Source organism: Octodon degus, unplaced genomic scaffold (assembly GCF_000260255.1).
Source record: "Octodon degus isolate 3935 unplaced genomic scaffold, OctDeg1.0 scaffold00164, whole genome shotgun sequence".
Lineage (NCBI taxonomy): Eukaryota > Metazoa > Chordata > Mammalia > Rodentia > Octodontidae > Octodon > Octodon degus.
Genome location: NW_004524740.1, coordinates 373,102 through 388,269, shown reverse-complemented (window position 1 = coordinate 388,269; position 15,168 = coordinate 373,102). Strand labels below are relative to the sequence as shown.

General features: G+C 37.6%; 1 protein-coding gene across 1 annotated transcript in view; it reads right to left on the bottom strand.

The window, feature by feature from the left end:
- Positions 1-15,168, bottom strand: part of Ap2b1 (adaptor related protein complex 2 beta 1 subunit) — a 124,247-nt gene that overhangs the window by 102,808 nt on the left and 6,271 nt on the right. The window contains exons 2-5 of the mRNA XM_023703155.1: positions 14,663-14,722; positions 10,177-10,282; positions 2,409-2,544; positions 1-198 (exon numbers count right to left, since the gene is read on the bottom strand). Coding sequence (XP_023558923.1) covers positions 1-198; positions 2,409-2,544; positions 10,177-10,282; positions 14,663-14,699 — 477 coding nt within the window. The 5' untranslated portion in view covers positions 14,700-14,722. The remainder of the gene's footprint in view (positions 199-2,408; positions 2,545-10,176; positions 10,283-14,662; positions 14,723-15,168) is intronic.

Genomic DNA, 15,168 nt, shown 5'->3' with positions numbered 1-15,168 from the left:
CTGATCTTCCACCATCTGGGCATTGATGTCATGGAGCTTTGCCACGCAGACTGCTGCGGTTTTCCGGACATAGGGGTCTTCATCCTTCAAACACTTGCGAAGGGGCTCACAAAGGTATTCTGTGATCTTGTCCACCCGGATGCACCCCATGGTTCTGACTGCCAAGGCCCGAATCAAAGGGTTGGGATCTTCACAGTCCTACAGAAACAAGTAATCAATCATAAGTATTCAAGCAAATAGTCCAGTTGACATAAACCATAGATAGTTTATTAAGTTTCCAGTTACATGGTACTTCAGAATTCAATTTCCTACGCCACTTTCCTAAGAATCAGTCTTAATTGTCTATTCAAGAGTTTAGAAGAAAATCATTTGTTTTTGTTTGTTGTTTTGAGATAGGGTCTCACTAGGTAATTCAGGGAGGTTTTAAACTATGTAGTCAAGGCTGGCCTCAAACTTTGTAACCTTCCTGCCTCAGCCTCTGCCTCTTGAGTGTTGGGATTACAGTTGTGCTCTACCACACAATTTAACTATTTTTATACACACAATGAGGAAAGGCCTTGTAGGATTCAAAACAGGGCCAGCCATATAGATCTATGCATAGCATTAACCTTTAAAAAACAATCCAAAACCTTCCAAATGATATTTAGTCCATCTCTGAACAACTAGGCAGAGAGAATAAAATGTTATATTCCCTCTGACACCGAATAATGCAGAAGAACGAGAGAAGTGTCTATGAAAAGGATGTAGCATACTGGTTATTTTTCAAAATGTAAATATAAGTTAATTTTAGAAATGCTAATTAAAGACAGTTTTTTAAACTAAGTTTCAGTCAGTGTTGGGCATTGTGAAACACGCCTATAATCTCAGCACTCAAGAGGGAGGCTGAGGCAGGAGGATTGCTGTGAGTTCAAGGCCAGCCGGGGCTACACAGTGTGTTTTAGTCCAAACCCAGCCTGAACTGCACAGTGAGACTGTCTCAAAAAAAAAAAAAAAAAAGGGGGCCAGCCAAATAGCTAGCTCAGCGGATTAAAATGCCTGCTTAGGCAGACTCAGGGGCCAGGGTTCCACCCCTGGCGTGTCATGTTGGCCCCGTCTCCAGGGCACGCTGAGACCATGACTGAGACTGGGTGTGGTGGTCCATGCCTGTAATCCCAGCTCTTAGGAGGCTGAACACAGGTGGATCACTAGGAGTCTGACCTACGTAGTGAGACCCTGCAGACCCTTACTAAAATACAAAAAAAAAAGTAAATTTCAGTCAGAAGAAAAAAACAAGTTTAAAAAAAAATGGCAACAATACTATTATTACGCTGGTTAATCTAATGCTAGGAAAATTCTGACTGGATAGCTCACCACATTAGAATTTTTTTAAATCACTTTTTAAAAGATGTGGCAATGGTATTGCAGTTTATTTGTTTGTTTATTTATAATTTTGTACCAGGGATTGAACTCAGGACCTTGCACTTGCCAGGCAGTTGTGTATGCGGCTGAGCTATCTCCCCAGTCTGTAGTTACGGTTTTAGAAAGCAGTCTTACTCTGAGAGATAAAAGAAATTATATGATCTTGGGAATTTGTTTAAAAATTATACAGTGGGGGAATCAGAAAGGTATGTATAGCGACCAGGCATGGTAGCACATGCTTGTAATACCAATGCTCAAGAGGCTAAGTCAGAATGCTTGCTATGGGTTCATGGCCAGCTTGGACTACACAGTGAAACTTTGTGTCAAGAAAGAAATGAAGGGGATAGACAAAAAGAAAAAAGAGAGAATGAAAAAAGACAAAGGAGAAAGTGAAAGAAAAAAGGAATGCAGTAAGAAAAAAAGAAGAAAGGAAAGAGAAGGAAGTAGGAAGGAAGAGATGGAGGGAGGCAGGAAGATCTAGGGAGTATAAATTAAACCACAGTGGCTGTATGTCGGTAATTAAAACAAGATAGGTACTCAGGAATCTATTATACTATTCCCACTACTTAAATGTTAAAAAATTTTTCCATAATAAAAATTTAAAATCAAATGGTATAAGGCCTATTATAGTAAGTGTAATACTTCCACTGGTTTTTTACTATTTCTGACTCATCAGCTTAATTTCTACAAAGACAAAATAGGTTAATGCTCAGGTAAGTAATACTACAGTGATAAGCCCAACTTCTGTTGCCCTTGGAAGGTAAAACAGTGAGGTTTCACCTAGCTGTATTCTATCCATTTGGCAAGCACACATGTACTGAGCCCTGCCAACAGAGTTCACCATATGACTTGAATTTCTCTAAATGACACATGCTTGTATATAGGTTTTTTTTTTTTTTCCTTTGGAAGAAAGGTTGCTTATTTGCAATACAGACACTGTATCAAGATTCATTTCTGAAAAGTTTTTGAGAGGTAGAAGGGACTGCTTTTGAGTCCTTGGGAAAAGCTACCTTCACAAAGCTGTTGACAGCCATGATGGCCATGTCCGGCTGACTCTTGGCATAGTTCATCAAGTACAGGTACACGAGCTTCTTTAGCTCCAGGTTATCTGTCTGCATACAGTTGACTACATCTGGAAAGAGAGAGCTGAAAGGAAAATGGAAAGACAAGAAAAGAGTGAACAAGTACTGATGCCAACCTGCTGACGGTGAAAAATGCCTCCTGTTACAGAAGGGCCTGATTCAAGTACCATGCCTCCACAGTGACAATTATCATCCTAGAAGTGAACAGCTACTAGTTCCAAGGTCTCTACATAGGTTTTCTTTTTTATTTCTCTCTTGACATCTCTTTCTTTTTATGGTAGTACTGGGTTGAATTAAGGATCTTATTCACAGTAGGCAAGGGCTCTACCACTGAACTTACATTCCCCGCTGCCCTCCGAATAGTATTTAGGAAAACAACAATAAAATACCAACTTTTTATTATTGAAAATTTCAAATAAATAAAAGCCAAACAGCAGCATAATAAGCCTAAGTTACTACCCGTGCATATCAATGAGTACTGATATTTATGCCTGAGCTTGTTTCATATAAACCTTCAACCCACTGCCTTTACCCCTCTACCACCCCTGTTCAGTTACTCCATACTATTTATTTTTGATTTCTTACATTGCTAGGGATTAAACTCGACCTTCCACATACATGGTAGGCAAGTGCTCTACACCTGAGCTACTCCCACAGTCCTCTAGATTACTTTAAAGTAATACCTAGATATCCCATTTCATCTATAATATTTGGTGCATATACTTGTTCAATCTTCTAAAAAAACTCATTATTTTTATCACACCAAAAACTTAACAATAATTCTTCATATCAGCCCACTGAAATTTCAAAGCATGACAATTATTATACCTTTTAACACTCTTTTTTTCCTTGACCAGAGGGAATTATTTCCTGAGACCTTGTAATGTGAACTTGCATTTTAAATGATGACCTTGTCTTCTAATCTGATAAAATGCTGCATCCAGGCTCATTTTGTACATTACTAATCCCAGATCTCAGTAACCTGTACTTCACTATGATGTCCTGACAAAAACTGATGCTTTCATTCATAAAGTACAATTAACTTGGAAGAGCTGAAGTTGATGGATTTTAAAATGTAAGCTATATTTTTAAGATACAGGCTAAGTATAATTTAATGGGAACAACAACAACAACAAAATTTCTACATTCCGTAAAGGGCCAGGGAGATAGCTCAGTAGAATAAGCCCTTCCCTGGCAAGTGCAAACACCTGAGTTCAATCCCTGCTTAAAAAAAAAAAAAAAAAAAAAAAAAAAAATCTGTAATTTAATGGGAAGTTAGCAATTAACTAGGCTTTATTAAAGTATAAATTTTAAGTATTTCTAGATATATTATTAGCATACAGAAGAAAAAAAGGACATGTCAACCTGTTTCTACAGATGAAAATGACTGAAATTGGGGCCAGGGAGATGGCTCAGTGGAGTAAGTGCTTCCCTGGCAAGCACAAGGGCTGAGTTCAATCCCTGATTCCATCAAAAAAAAAGAAAGAAAGAAAAAAGAAAATGACTGAAATAACTGGTCAAATGGTATAATTCCTATACCCACACAAAAATGGTACAAAAGTAGAAATTAGGGCTGGGGAGCTAGCTTGGCAGTCTATGCGCCAGCATGGCAAGTACACAGACTCAAGTTTGATCCCTGGTACCACAGGCCACGCTGCCACCCAGCCAGCTACTGAAACCAAGCATGGTGGCACACACCTATAGTCCCAGCACTGGGGTGTCTGAGCTGCACAGACCCTATACCAAATAAATAAAAAAAAGATTATTATTTTTTTTAAGCAGAAATTATTTATAAAAAGATACACTGCTGGGCATGGTGCATGCCTATAATCCTAGCACTCTGGAGGCTGATGCTGGAGGATCTCAAGTTTGAGATCACATTGGGCGTCACAGTGAGTTCAAGTTTGGTCTGAACTATATACAGTGTCAGAGTCTCCAAAAGAAAATAAAAGAGAAAGACGACCTGCAAATTCAAAGAATCCATTAGATCTCCAATGGATCACCACTGATTATCTGTTCTGGAAGGCAGCAAATAGTGTTTAAGCTGCATATTATCTAGTGCAGTTTCTCATGCATATTAATATCTAAGAAATGCTCCCCAAATGAGTTTTCTTTCCACTTTCTAAGAAAATAACTCATGTGTAAAATGACTATAAAATCAGTAAATACATATGAAGCATTAACCAAAAGCAAACTTTTTCCCAATACAGCAGTAAACATATTTTTTTATTTTTTATTATTTTTTAAATGTATTTAGTACAGGATCTACAAGGTCTCACTACAGAGATGTGATCCTCCTGTTTTCAGCCTGCCAAGCACTGAGATTACAGGCACAGGCATACCACCATGCCCAGTCTCAATCACCATCTCAGCATGCCCCAGGGGCGGGGGCCACCAAGGCACCCTGGGGATCAAACCCCAGGTGTTGCGCTCTGCCTAAGCAGGCGCTTTAGTTCACTGTGCTATCTGGCCAGCCCCAATAAACTTCAGACCCTAAATAAGCCTACCAGGGCTGGGGAGATAGCTCAGTGGTCTAAGCACCTGCCTGGCAAGCACAAGGACCCAATTCTGATCCTCAGTACTGCAGGTCATGCCAGCCCCCAGAACCCCGGGCCTGACCATTCAGATCTGAAACCAGGCATACTGGCACATGCCTGTGATCCCAGAGCTGGGGAAGCTGAGACAGGTGGATCACTACAAGTTGGAACTGTGTTGTGAGGCATTGTATTAAATAAATAAAGAAGACTTTTTAAAAATTAAAAATAAAGTCTAACAATCCAAAGAACATCAGTAAGACTTAACAGTCTAGGTTCAAGAGGTAACAACTATTAAGTACCAATCCATAAAGCTAGAAACTTCCCAACATGGTAGCCCTTAGTCACACAGAGCTACTGAGCCTTTGCAATATGGTTAGCCTCAACTGAAATGTGACATAAACGTAAGACAATAAATTGTGAAGACAGTGCAATAAATTCAATATAAAATATTTCACCAAAAATTATTTATAAGACGTGAGCTCTGGTGGTGCATGAGTATAATCCTAGTGCTCAGAGAGGCTAAGGCAGAAGGATATAAGTCTGAGAATAGCGTGGATACCAGTAAGACCCTGCCTCACAAATAAAAATTTAAAAAATGCTGGAGGTATTATAGGCTAGTGTAAAGGCCCTGAATTCAATCCCTAGTACAACCACCACCACCAAAATTATAAATAAAATAAAAATTTTTTAAAAATATATAATTTCAAATAGCATTCTCAATATATTGAATAAAACATTAGAATTAATTTCATTTGTTTAATATTAAAGTATGCCTAGTAGAAAATTTTATATTGCTTATGTGGCTTGAACCGAGATGCCCAGCGAGTTCTGTTCACATAGGAAATACTTGATATTTTACCACAGCAGGAACTGAACTTCAGAAAATTTTACGATATTAAGTGATCCACATAAAAAACAACCCATTTAATGACAATGTATTATTTTAAATGAATGAGAAGATGTCATGACTTTGTTCACAAATCTGTTTAAATATCTAGTTTAAATAAAGACAGCTGGATTCTTGTATCTTCTACATTTATCTACATTTATCTGAACTAATACTGTATTAGTTCAGAGTTAGTCAAGGTGAAAATTCTGAACATTAACTGCTATTTTCAAAAAACTGATGGAAATTATGAGTATAATCATTTCAGCCATCCTGTATATATACTTGCATGCTTTTCCCCTTTCCTTTTTCCCTATTTTTTCTCCTTTGTGTTATCTTTGCTGTTTAATCTTTGAGTTTCTTTTCCTTTCAGTAGATCTATTATACCTTTCAGGTTTTATTTATTCTTTCAGATTCTTACACTAGGGAGACAATACGGTATTTACATATGTGGATCTGATTTATTTCATTTATGAGTACAGCCTCTAGTTGTATCCAATTACCTATGAAGGCTTTGATTTTGTCTTTCTTTACAGCTGAGTACCACTCCATTATATAAAAATACCACATCTTTTACACTTATTCCTCGAGTGATGGGCACTTCCGTTGTTTCCAAAATTTGGCTATAAAAAAACTGTGCTGCTAGAAACATGGATGCACATGTTTCACTATGGTATGTTTTCAGTTCTTTTGGGAAAATACCCAGAAGGGGAATAGCTGGATTGAATGGGGGTTTTGGTCCTAGTTTTTTCAGGAGTCTCCACACTGATTTCCATAGTGGTTGTACCAGTCTACATTTCCACTAGCAGTGAGAAGCATTCCTTTTCCTCCACAGCCTCTCCAGCATCTGTTATTAGTCGATTTCTTTATGATAGCCATTCTTTCTCGAGTGAGAAGGTATCTCAATGTTGTTTTTTTTTTCAAATTTTTATTATTTAAGACCTTTATTAACAGGTGCTTGCAGTTTGTTGATTTTGAAAAAATCATGTTGTAAACTTTTATTACAAATTAAAAACGAAGTTCTTAAAAATCTCAACTTGACCACATATAAAACAATTTAAAAACCTTTAAAGGTGTATTGAGAAAAACCAGGCTTTTTAAAAAAGCACACTGCTATTACCAAAAACAGACATCTTTAGGTAAAAATAATAAAAATCCCATGCTGCATAGATAATGCAGATAGTTTTAGTTATCTGGTCAACAGGCAAAAAGCAAGGTCTTAAAGTCTTCAGTTTCAATCTTTTGTTCATTTCTAATTGCTGGAATTTCCTACTCATTTCTTTCTTGCTGGATGACTAAACCAGATAATGGTAGAGATGTTAATCTGACTTTACTCAGCTCAGCCCTGCTCAGCCTTGGGAGCAGACGAATTCTCAGCTGGTGGATCAGCTGCTTTTGTCTGTTTGCCATCTTGTGGTTTAAGATTGTCTAGGTATCTGTGTTGGTAACTGAAGTTGCGATGGTACTGATGTTGAGGTGGCTGCTGACCCTGGGTCTCATCTCCTTGATTTTCCTTATCTTTCTCATTGCCATCCTCTCTAGGCTGTCTTTGGTGAGGAGGGCCCCTGTGGAATCGTGGTCATGGTATATAACCTCGATACAGTCTGTCTCACTTGTCTACCTTGTTCTCCTGCACCCTGGTTGTCAGAACCCTCCATCACTTCTCCTTGTACAGAAGGGCTGGAATACTGTGGTCGACGCCCACAGGGTCTCCACATGTGGTAAGGTGGGCACCTTCGTCTGCAGTGGGGCCAGCGTTGTTGGGCCTGGCCTTCGGGAGCGCTCTCTGATCACTCATTTTTTTCCCCCACTCTCACTATTCTGGTAATTCTGCTGGTAATTGCATAGAGGACCCCTACGACGTGGATAGCGTCTATAATGGTTACGGTCTGCTGCATATATACTGCCTTGAACTGAAACTCCACCAGGACCTGTAATATCTGCTGCCTCCCACACTCTTTTCCCCTTCGACATCAAACTGCACAGTCTCTCCATCTCCTACACTGTGAAGGTACTTCTTGGGGTTATTCTTTAGGGCAATCTGATGTACAAATACATCTCCCTTGGTGTCATTCCTATTGATGAAACCATATCCGTTTCTTATATTGAAACATTCAATGTTGTTTTAATTTGCATTTCTTGAAAGGCCAGAGCTATGGAACATTTTTTCATGCATTTATTTGCCATCTGTATTTCTTCCTCTAAGAAGTGTGTATTCATCTCAGATGCCCATCTTTGGATTGGGTCTTTAAATTTTGGGAACCATGTTTTTTTAGTTCTTTATATAATTTTGATAGAAGTCCTTTGTCTGAGTGAGTGTTGGCTACTACTTTTTTCCCAATTTGTGGGTTGTCTTTTCACTCTGTTGGTGATTTCTTTTGACATGTAGAAACTTATCAATAAGATGAGATCCCAGTTGTTGATTTTTTGCAGTATTTCCTGTGCAGTTTGGTTTTTGTTCATGAACTGTCTGCTTACTCCTATGTCTTCAAGATTTCTACCTACTTTCTCTTCCAGGAGATTTAGTGTTTCTGTTTTAATGTTTAGATCTTTAATCCATTTTGACTTTAGTTTAGTGCCTGGTGGTAGACCCGGGTCTAGTTTTAGTTTTCAGTATGTGGAGAGCCAGTTATTCCAGCACCATTTGTTAAGGACGTTATCTTTCTTCCAGTGAGTATGATAGCTCCTTTGTCAAAGATAAAATGGCTGACTGTGAATAAACTTTTTGTACTTGGTTGCATAATACTTATTATGCATGGTAAAGGATTTTTTTTTACCTATGCATAATTTTGGGATATATATTATGGTCATATGGAAAATAATGGTTCATTGAATTATGCAGATTCTTCCATGCTGACGAAATTCATTATATAATAGCAAATTATCACATTCATTTTTCTCACCAAATCTCATTTGGAAAGTATTTTTAAAAAAAGCAATGAAGTATCAAGTAGCTGTCAAGCTCAATGCAAAGAGATACATGTTTCTCAAAATTCTAATTTTTACTTTAAAGCTTTAAATTTATCTACTGTCAAGTTTCTATCCACTTGAAATGACAGGTTCATTTTGTTCCTTTTGATAAAATATCTCCCAAATACCAAAGTCTGATTAAATATAGTTTGTCTGTCAATCATTCTTTCACATAAAAATGCTATTTACAATTCAATCACCCAAGGCTTTTTCTCCAGTCACCACCACATTCTGCAAGTGAGCAGAAAAGCTTTATGGGTAATTCCTTTTCATCACAGAATATTGAAAATATACATGCCCATGGCTTATGTTTTAATAAAATACATTTTTAATGCTTCATAAAGGACGGTCCTAAGCAAAACTACATTTTTTGCTTTGTAAGTAGATGGTGATGGACAATACAATGAATTTTTATGTTTAGTATCATTTCCTTGATTTATGCTAACACACTAGAAAGTTTTACCCTCCACTCCAATATAAGTACAAATGTCAAAATGCAGAAAAAGGCAAGCATTATTATAAAAATATTATTCATTTCATGGACCCCCTGAAAGGGTCCTGGGTAACTTCAGGGGCTGGTAAACAATCCTTACTTATTTTCAAATGTTCTTACCAGATTATCATTTACATTGATTTTCATCTTAAATTCAACACCTGAATATAAAGTTGTACAGCTGAGGGCGATAGGTTGTGCTAATTAAAGCATCTGTAAGCTTCTGCTTCTCAGAGTATTTTTATCATCTTCTAAACTACCTCAGTCAAGACATCTATAACTGTGCCAGCTCTCAGGAGATTTTATGCTAGATCTGCATGCAATAATACCAAAGTCACTTTACTCTTCTGTGAAACAAACAATTTAGTGGTTAATAGAATAGCAACTATATTTCTCAATGGTTTTTTTTTTTTCTCAATGGTTTTTTTAGTGGGACAATCTCATTCTTTTACAAAGATGTTTTTGTCTTTTTGAGACAGGGTTTTACTATGTAGTTCAGACTGGACTTGAGCTCACTTTATAGTGCAGGCTGGCCCAACTGCTAGGATTACAGGCATATGCCACCATGTCTGGCAACAAACTCATTCTCATAGGAGTTTAAGGAGATGGGGCCTTGCTAAGTTACCCAGGCTAGTCCCAAACTCTTGGGCTTAAGGAATCCTCTTGCTTCAGTCTCTGGAGTAGCTGAGCTCAGAAGCACATCTTCACTGTACCCAGTGGTTCTGTGATTTTAAAGGAAAAGCAGTAAAAGCCATAAAATGGAATAGAGTTCTTTATAGTGACCCCAATGGCAGGAGTAATTACCATTACCTAACATCCTTCCCCACGGTCATAGCAGCAATCACTTTCTTCACAGCTTCCTTCCTCTTTTCTTTCTTTTCATTGTTGAGTTCAGCTTTTAATTCAAAGATTTCTCCTAGAAGAGATGAGGGCAAATGGGTAAGTTTCTAGGACTGGAGAACTAGAGCTGGATATTAAACTGTGCAATAAAACTAGGATAGCATGGCAGAAACTGTGGTATGATTAGTTAAAAATAAATAAATAAATAAACCAAAAGAATATGTAAAATCCAAAGCCTAGAAGAGTGCTTGGCCCACTGCCATGGATACCACCAATACATTTTTAAAATTGTTGAAGTTAGAGGCTTATGGTGCAATCTAGAACTTTAGGAACCAGAGAAATGGGAAAATGCAAAATCTCATATCTAGCTGCAGTGGGGGAAAGAACAGTATCTAAGGAATGATCTCCCATCTGAATTTTAAAGTACCAGAGAAAAAATAAATGCAGACAGGGAGTGTGCTTAGAAATTAGTATTTCCAAACAAAAAGAGTTAGCACATAGCATGTCATTTTTTCACTCCCAACTTTACAGGTAAAGAAGTGAGAGTCAATGGTCAAAATGAGTAGTGACAAATCTGAACTCATATAGTTGTCTCCTGACTCTTTGAATACTGACATTCTCAGCCCTGATTACACAATAATATCACTGGAAAATGTTTAAAAAATAATGGTTAGGCTCTACTTCTACTGTGAGTCAAATGAATCAGAATGATCAGAATGTCAAGAAAGGTGCTAGGGAGATAGCTCAGTAGAGTTAAGTGCTTGCCTGGCAAGCACAAGGGCCTGAGTTCAATCCCTGGTTCCACCAAAAAAAAAAAAAAAAAAAAAAAAATGTCAAGAAGATTCGTTCTCTCTCTTTCTTTCTTTTGCACTGGGCTATAGTCTCAGCATTTTTTTTTTTTTTCTGAGACTGCTTCTCATTAAGTCACTAAGTTGCTTAGGCTGGACTTGAATTTACAAACTCCAGGTCTCAGGCTCCTCGAACGCTGGGGTGACAGGTGTGCACCACCATGCCCAGCTCTACATTCATCCCTTTAAAAGCTCCCCCAACGGATTCTAATACACAAGTGGTACTTTAAATCATCTCTCTAATTAGTACTGTAGTAAGATAATAAAGTCTCATCCTAATTAAAGAATCAAACAAGAATAATTTTGGTATCACAAGAATGGTACAAAGTAGGGCCACTTCAAAGGTATAATCTTTGAATGACTGTCTAGTCCTGCACTGTGAAAGGCCAGAGGCAGTCACTATTACTTTAAGATTTAGTTTTCAGGCTCATTTATCTTCAGACTTTCGGACCTGAACTGAAAAAGAAGATATCAACCCTCATCCATTTTAAATAAAAACAAAAGAAAAAAGTGCCACTATGCCCATGAGAAAAAGTTTGATGAATCCCATCTCTGCCTTCCATCTATACCCTTAGACTCATCCGTGCTATTGCCTCATCACCTTCTAGACTATCCCGGGTGTTCATTTTACCCAGCCCCCACTGACAAGCCTGAGTGTATACTATGTGACCTCCTCAAAGACCTGAGAAAAGGACAAAATCAATAAGTGAGCATTAAAAGCTTGTTTCATCAATATCCATTACCAAAAGGTAAGCAAATTGCTAGAAAATCATTATTTAACAAACAGCTGCAAAAATAGCATAGCCATAGAAGCTAGGCTCTTCAACAAGTCATTATCCATTTCTCCAAGTGCCACACTGCCAAATGCAGTTCTCAGGGTTCTCCTCATTTAATTCTGGGAACATTAAAGGACAAATAACAGTGTTTCAGAGATTCTACACCTATGAATAGCAGCAATAGTTGCAGAGTCAAAACAGGATGTAACTGAAATTATTCCAGTTCCAATAGCATAAATTTAAAGACTACTGTATGTTCCAGTGGCAGTGCTGGTGGGCGTTGTAGGAAGTAACAGAACACAAGCTATCCTTTTTTAAAAGAATGTGTTATTTATCTAGTCATGATTCAATCTGCAAGTCTTAAACTTTTATAAATGCCCCCCCAAAAAGAGGTCACCAGGATCTCTTAAAGAGAAGAATTGAAGAGCTAGGTAGGTTTTTAAAAATCTCTTTATGTCATCATAAGCAGTAAGCTGATCACCAAAACATAGAAAAAACAAAGACATTTTCAAATGACAAGAAAGAAAAGCTAAAACGAATGACCAGAGATTCATGGCTTTTGTGAGGTATAAAAAATAAAAATAGAAGGGGGGGTGAGGGAGAAGAGGTGGAGCCAAATAGGCAAAGTAGCTTGTATATACTGCAACCTTATTTGATTCTTACGTCTTCCTTCCTTCTCTTTTCTCTAATCCAATCTATCAAGCATTGGTAGCAACTAGCAATGGTTCTCAATCTTGGCTATGCATTAAAATAAAGTGGGAAGCTTTTAAAACCTCACACTTAGTGCTCTAAAACCAACCACCTGGGGATAGGATCAAGCCACTGGTATTGTTTTAAAGTTCCTGGACCAACTCCAATGTGTAGCCAAGGTTGTAAATCACTCATTAGTAACATATAACTAAGGAACTCACTACAGGGCTTTCTGTCATTACAATAGAAGAAAATGGTTACCCACACATAGTCTAAATATGACAGATTTCTTGAGCTTTCTAGAAAATGTGCTGGTACTTAGTCCATGCCACTACCATATGCCCTTCTAGGTTTTTTTTTTTTGAAAATTTTATTGTATTATTTTTATGTGTTTGGTACAGGTCTCACTACGCAGCTCAGACTCATAGTGATCCTCCTGTTTTCAGCCTTCCCAGCGCTAGGATTACAGGCGTGCACCACCACACCCGAACTCGGTGGCAAGCTCAGTGTGCCTGGGGGTGGGGCTATTGGGGCATGCAGTGCTGGGGATCAAACCTTGGTCCCTGCCCTTGCCTAAGCATGCACTTAGTCTGCTGAGCTATCTCGCTGGCCCTAAAATTTTAAACATATTTTCAATCTTAAAATAAGGGTTCTTGTTAATATTTTTTTCACAATTGTTTCATCATTCTATGCAGCATTTATATAAATTATATATACATATATAAAGATATATATTGTTGTTTGTTTTTTTGAGACAGGGTCTTGCTAAGTAGCACAGGCTGGCAGATCCTCCTGCCTCAGCCTCCCGAGTGCACCACCATGCTTGGCCATTCTTCACATATTTGTATAATTTGTAGGCAACATACATATTTAATCCCAGGTACATCAGTGTATGTTTTCTAAGAATAAGGAAATTCTCTTAACCTTAGTTACTAAAACATTGATACATTATTTAATCTCATCTACAAACCTAAAAGGTATCAGTAATATCCTTTGTAGAAACTTGATTCCCACTCTTAAAGAACAGGAGGAAAAGAGGAACAGAGTACATCACTAAATATAAGACCTGCTGAAGGCAAAGGCACAGAACTCTGATCCTGAGAAACAAAGCAAGATAGCTGACATCATAGTAAGCAGATAAAAGACTAGTCCGTCTTTGAAGGGAGAACATCTACACTTCTAGAAATGACATATGCAACAGTTTTGCAAAAGATGAGAAGTTATCCTAGAAGGAATATAATCATGTATTATAAACATATACTTAAAAAAAAAAAGATCGGAGGTTAGACTTTTCCAAGAATTTTTAGTTTTTAAACTTAAATTCATACATAAAAACCAGCATCTGATTACTGATCAAAAAAACGGAGAGGCTAATTAATCAAGATTATGCAAGTAATTCAGTCTATGACCGAAAAAAAAGTCACAGAAGCAGCTTCAGAGATTCTCATTTCAAATGCAGATCTGGACAAAGTGTAAGACAGATCTATAGGGAGAGATTTGAAGAATATGAAGTTTTAATTTCTTTTGCATTATCCTTTTTTCATTAAATACACAATTTTTAAAATAATATTAACAATGTACTTTACACACAAAAAAACACTGAAGATGTATACATATTCTCACTTGCTTTAACTGTATTGCTATAAAAATTTTTATTTCCAAGTAAAAATTAAAAAATAATAAATGCTGCCTCCTGTCTTCCTCGTATGTCAGTCTTTAGTTGACTGGTGTTACTTTCAACTGGCAAGTAAGTCCCTGCCTTTCACTAACCTAGAAGCTTCCCAGCAAAATGGTGCGTACCACAGCTTTGTTTTTAAGAAGCTATAAAAAGCTTCCGGGCTGGGTGGGGAGCTCAATGGCAAAGGGCTTGCCTAGCATTCTTCAGGCCCTGCACTGGGTCTCCAGCACTGCATCCACATCCACACACCCACACACATACCACAACCACCCCCCTCAAAAAAAACCCCCAACACTTCATACTTTAATAACTTGCTCAAATACACTCATCTGTAGGAGCAGTAGACTGCCATTAAGACTGTCCATAAAATTCATGTCTGAGGAGGTCAAGCACATTTGATATGGAATAATCTAACCCTAGAGTTTTTGAAAAATCCCCAAGATCTGACAAGGTGCTCTACTTACCCTTTTTATTGGTTGTGAAGTACTTGGAGTCAGTCATGATTCTGGATCTTTAATGTATACCTATAGCAAGAAAAATGAATATTCTTATAGAGGTTATACATATTTAGGAAGTCATTGGGTCAATTCTGAGAACACTGAACTTTTTTTTTTCTGAAACTGGGTCTTGCTCTGTATTTCAAGCTAGCTTCAAATTCATGGCAACCCTCCTGCCTTAGCCTCTCCAGTGCTAGGACTGCAGGTGTGTGCCACCATGCCCAGCTGAATTCACTTTAAGAGCTTTTTTATTTAAAGAGTTTCTACACTCAAAAATGAATATTTGCTTCCTTATTATCACCATTGGTGTCACAAAAGATACAAAGACTATTAAAATATATAATTCCTCCCTAAAGAAGTTATATACAAAGTCTAAATGCAAAATGGAAAACATTGACCAAAAAGGCCAAATGGAAATAATCTCACTTTACAGATTTGTGATTTTATAAGAGTGTGTGTGTGTGTGTGTGTGT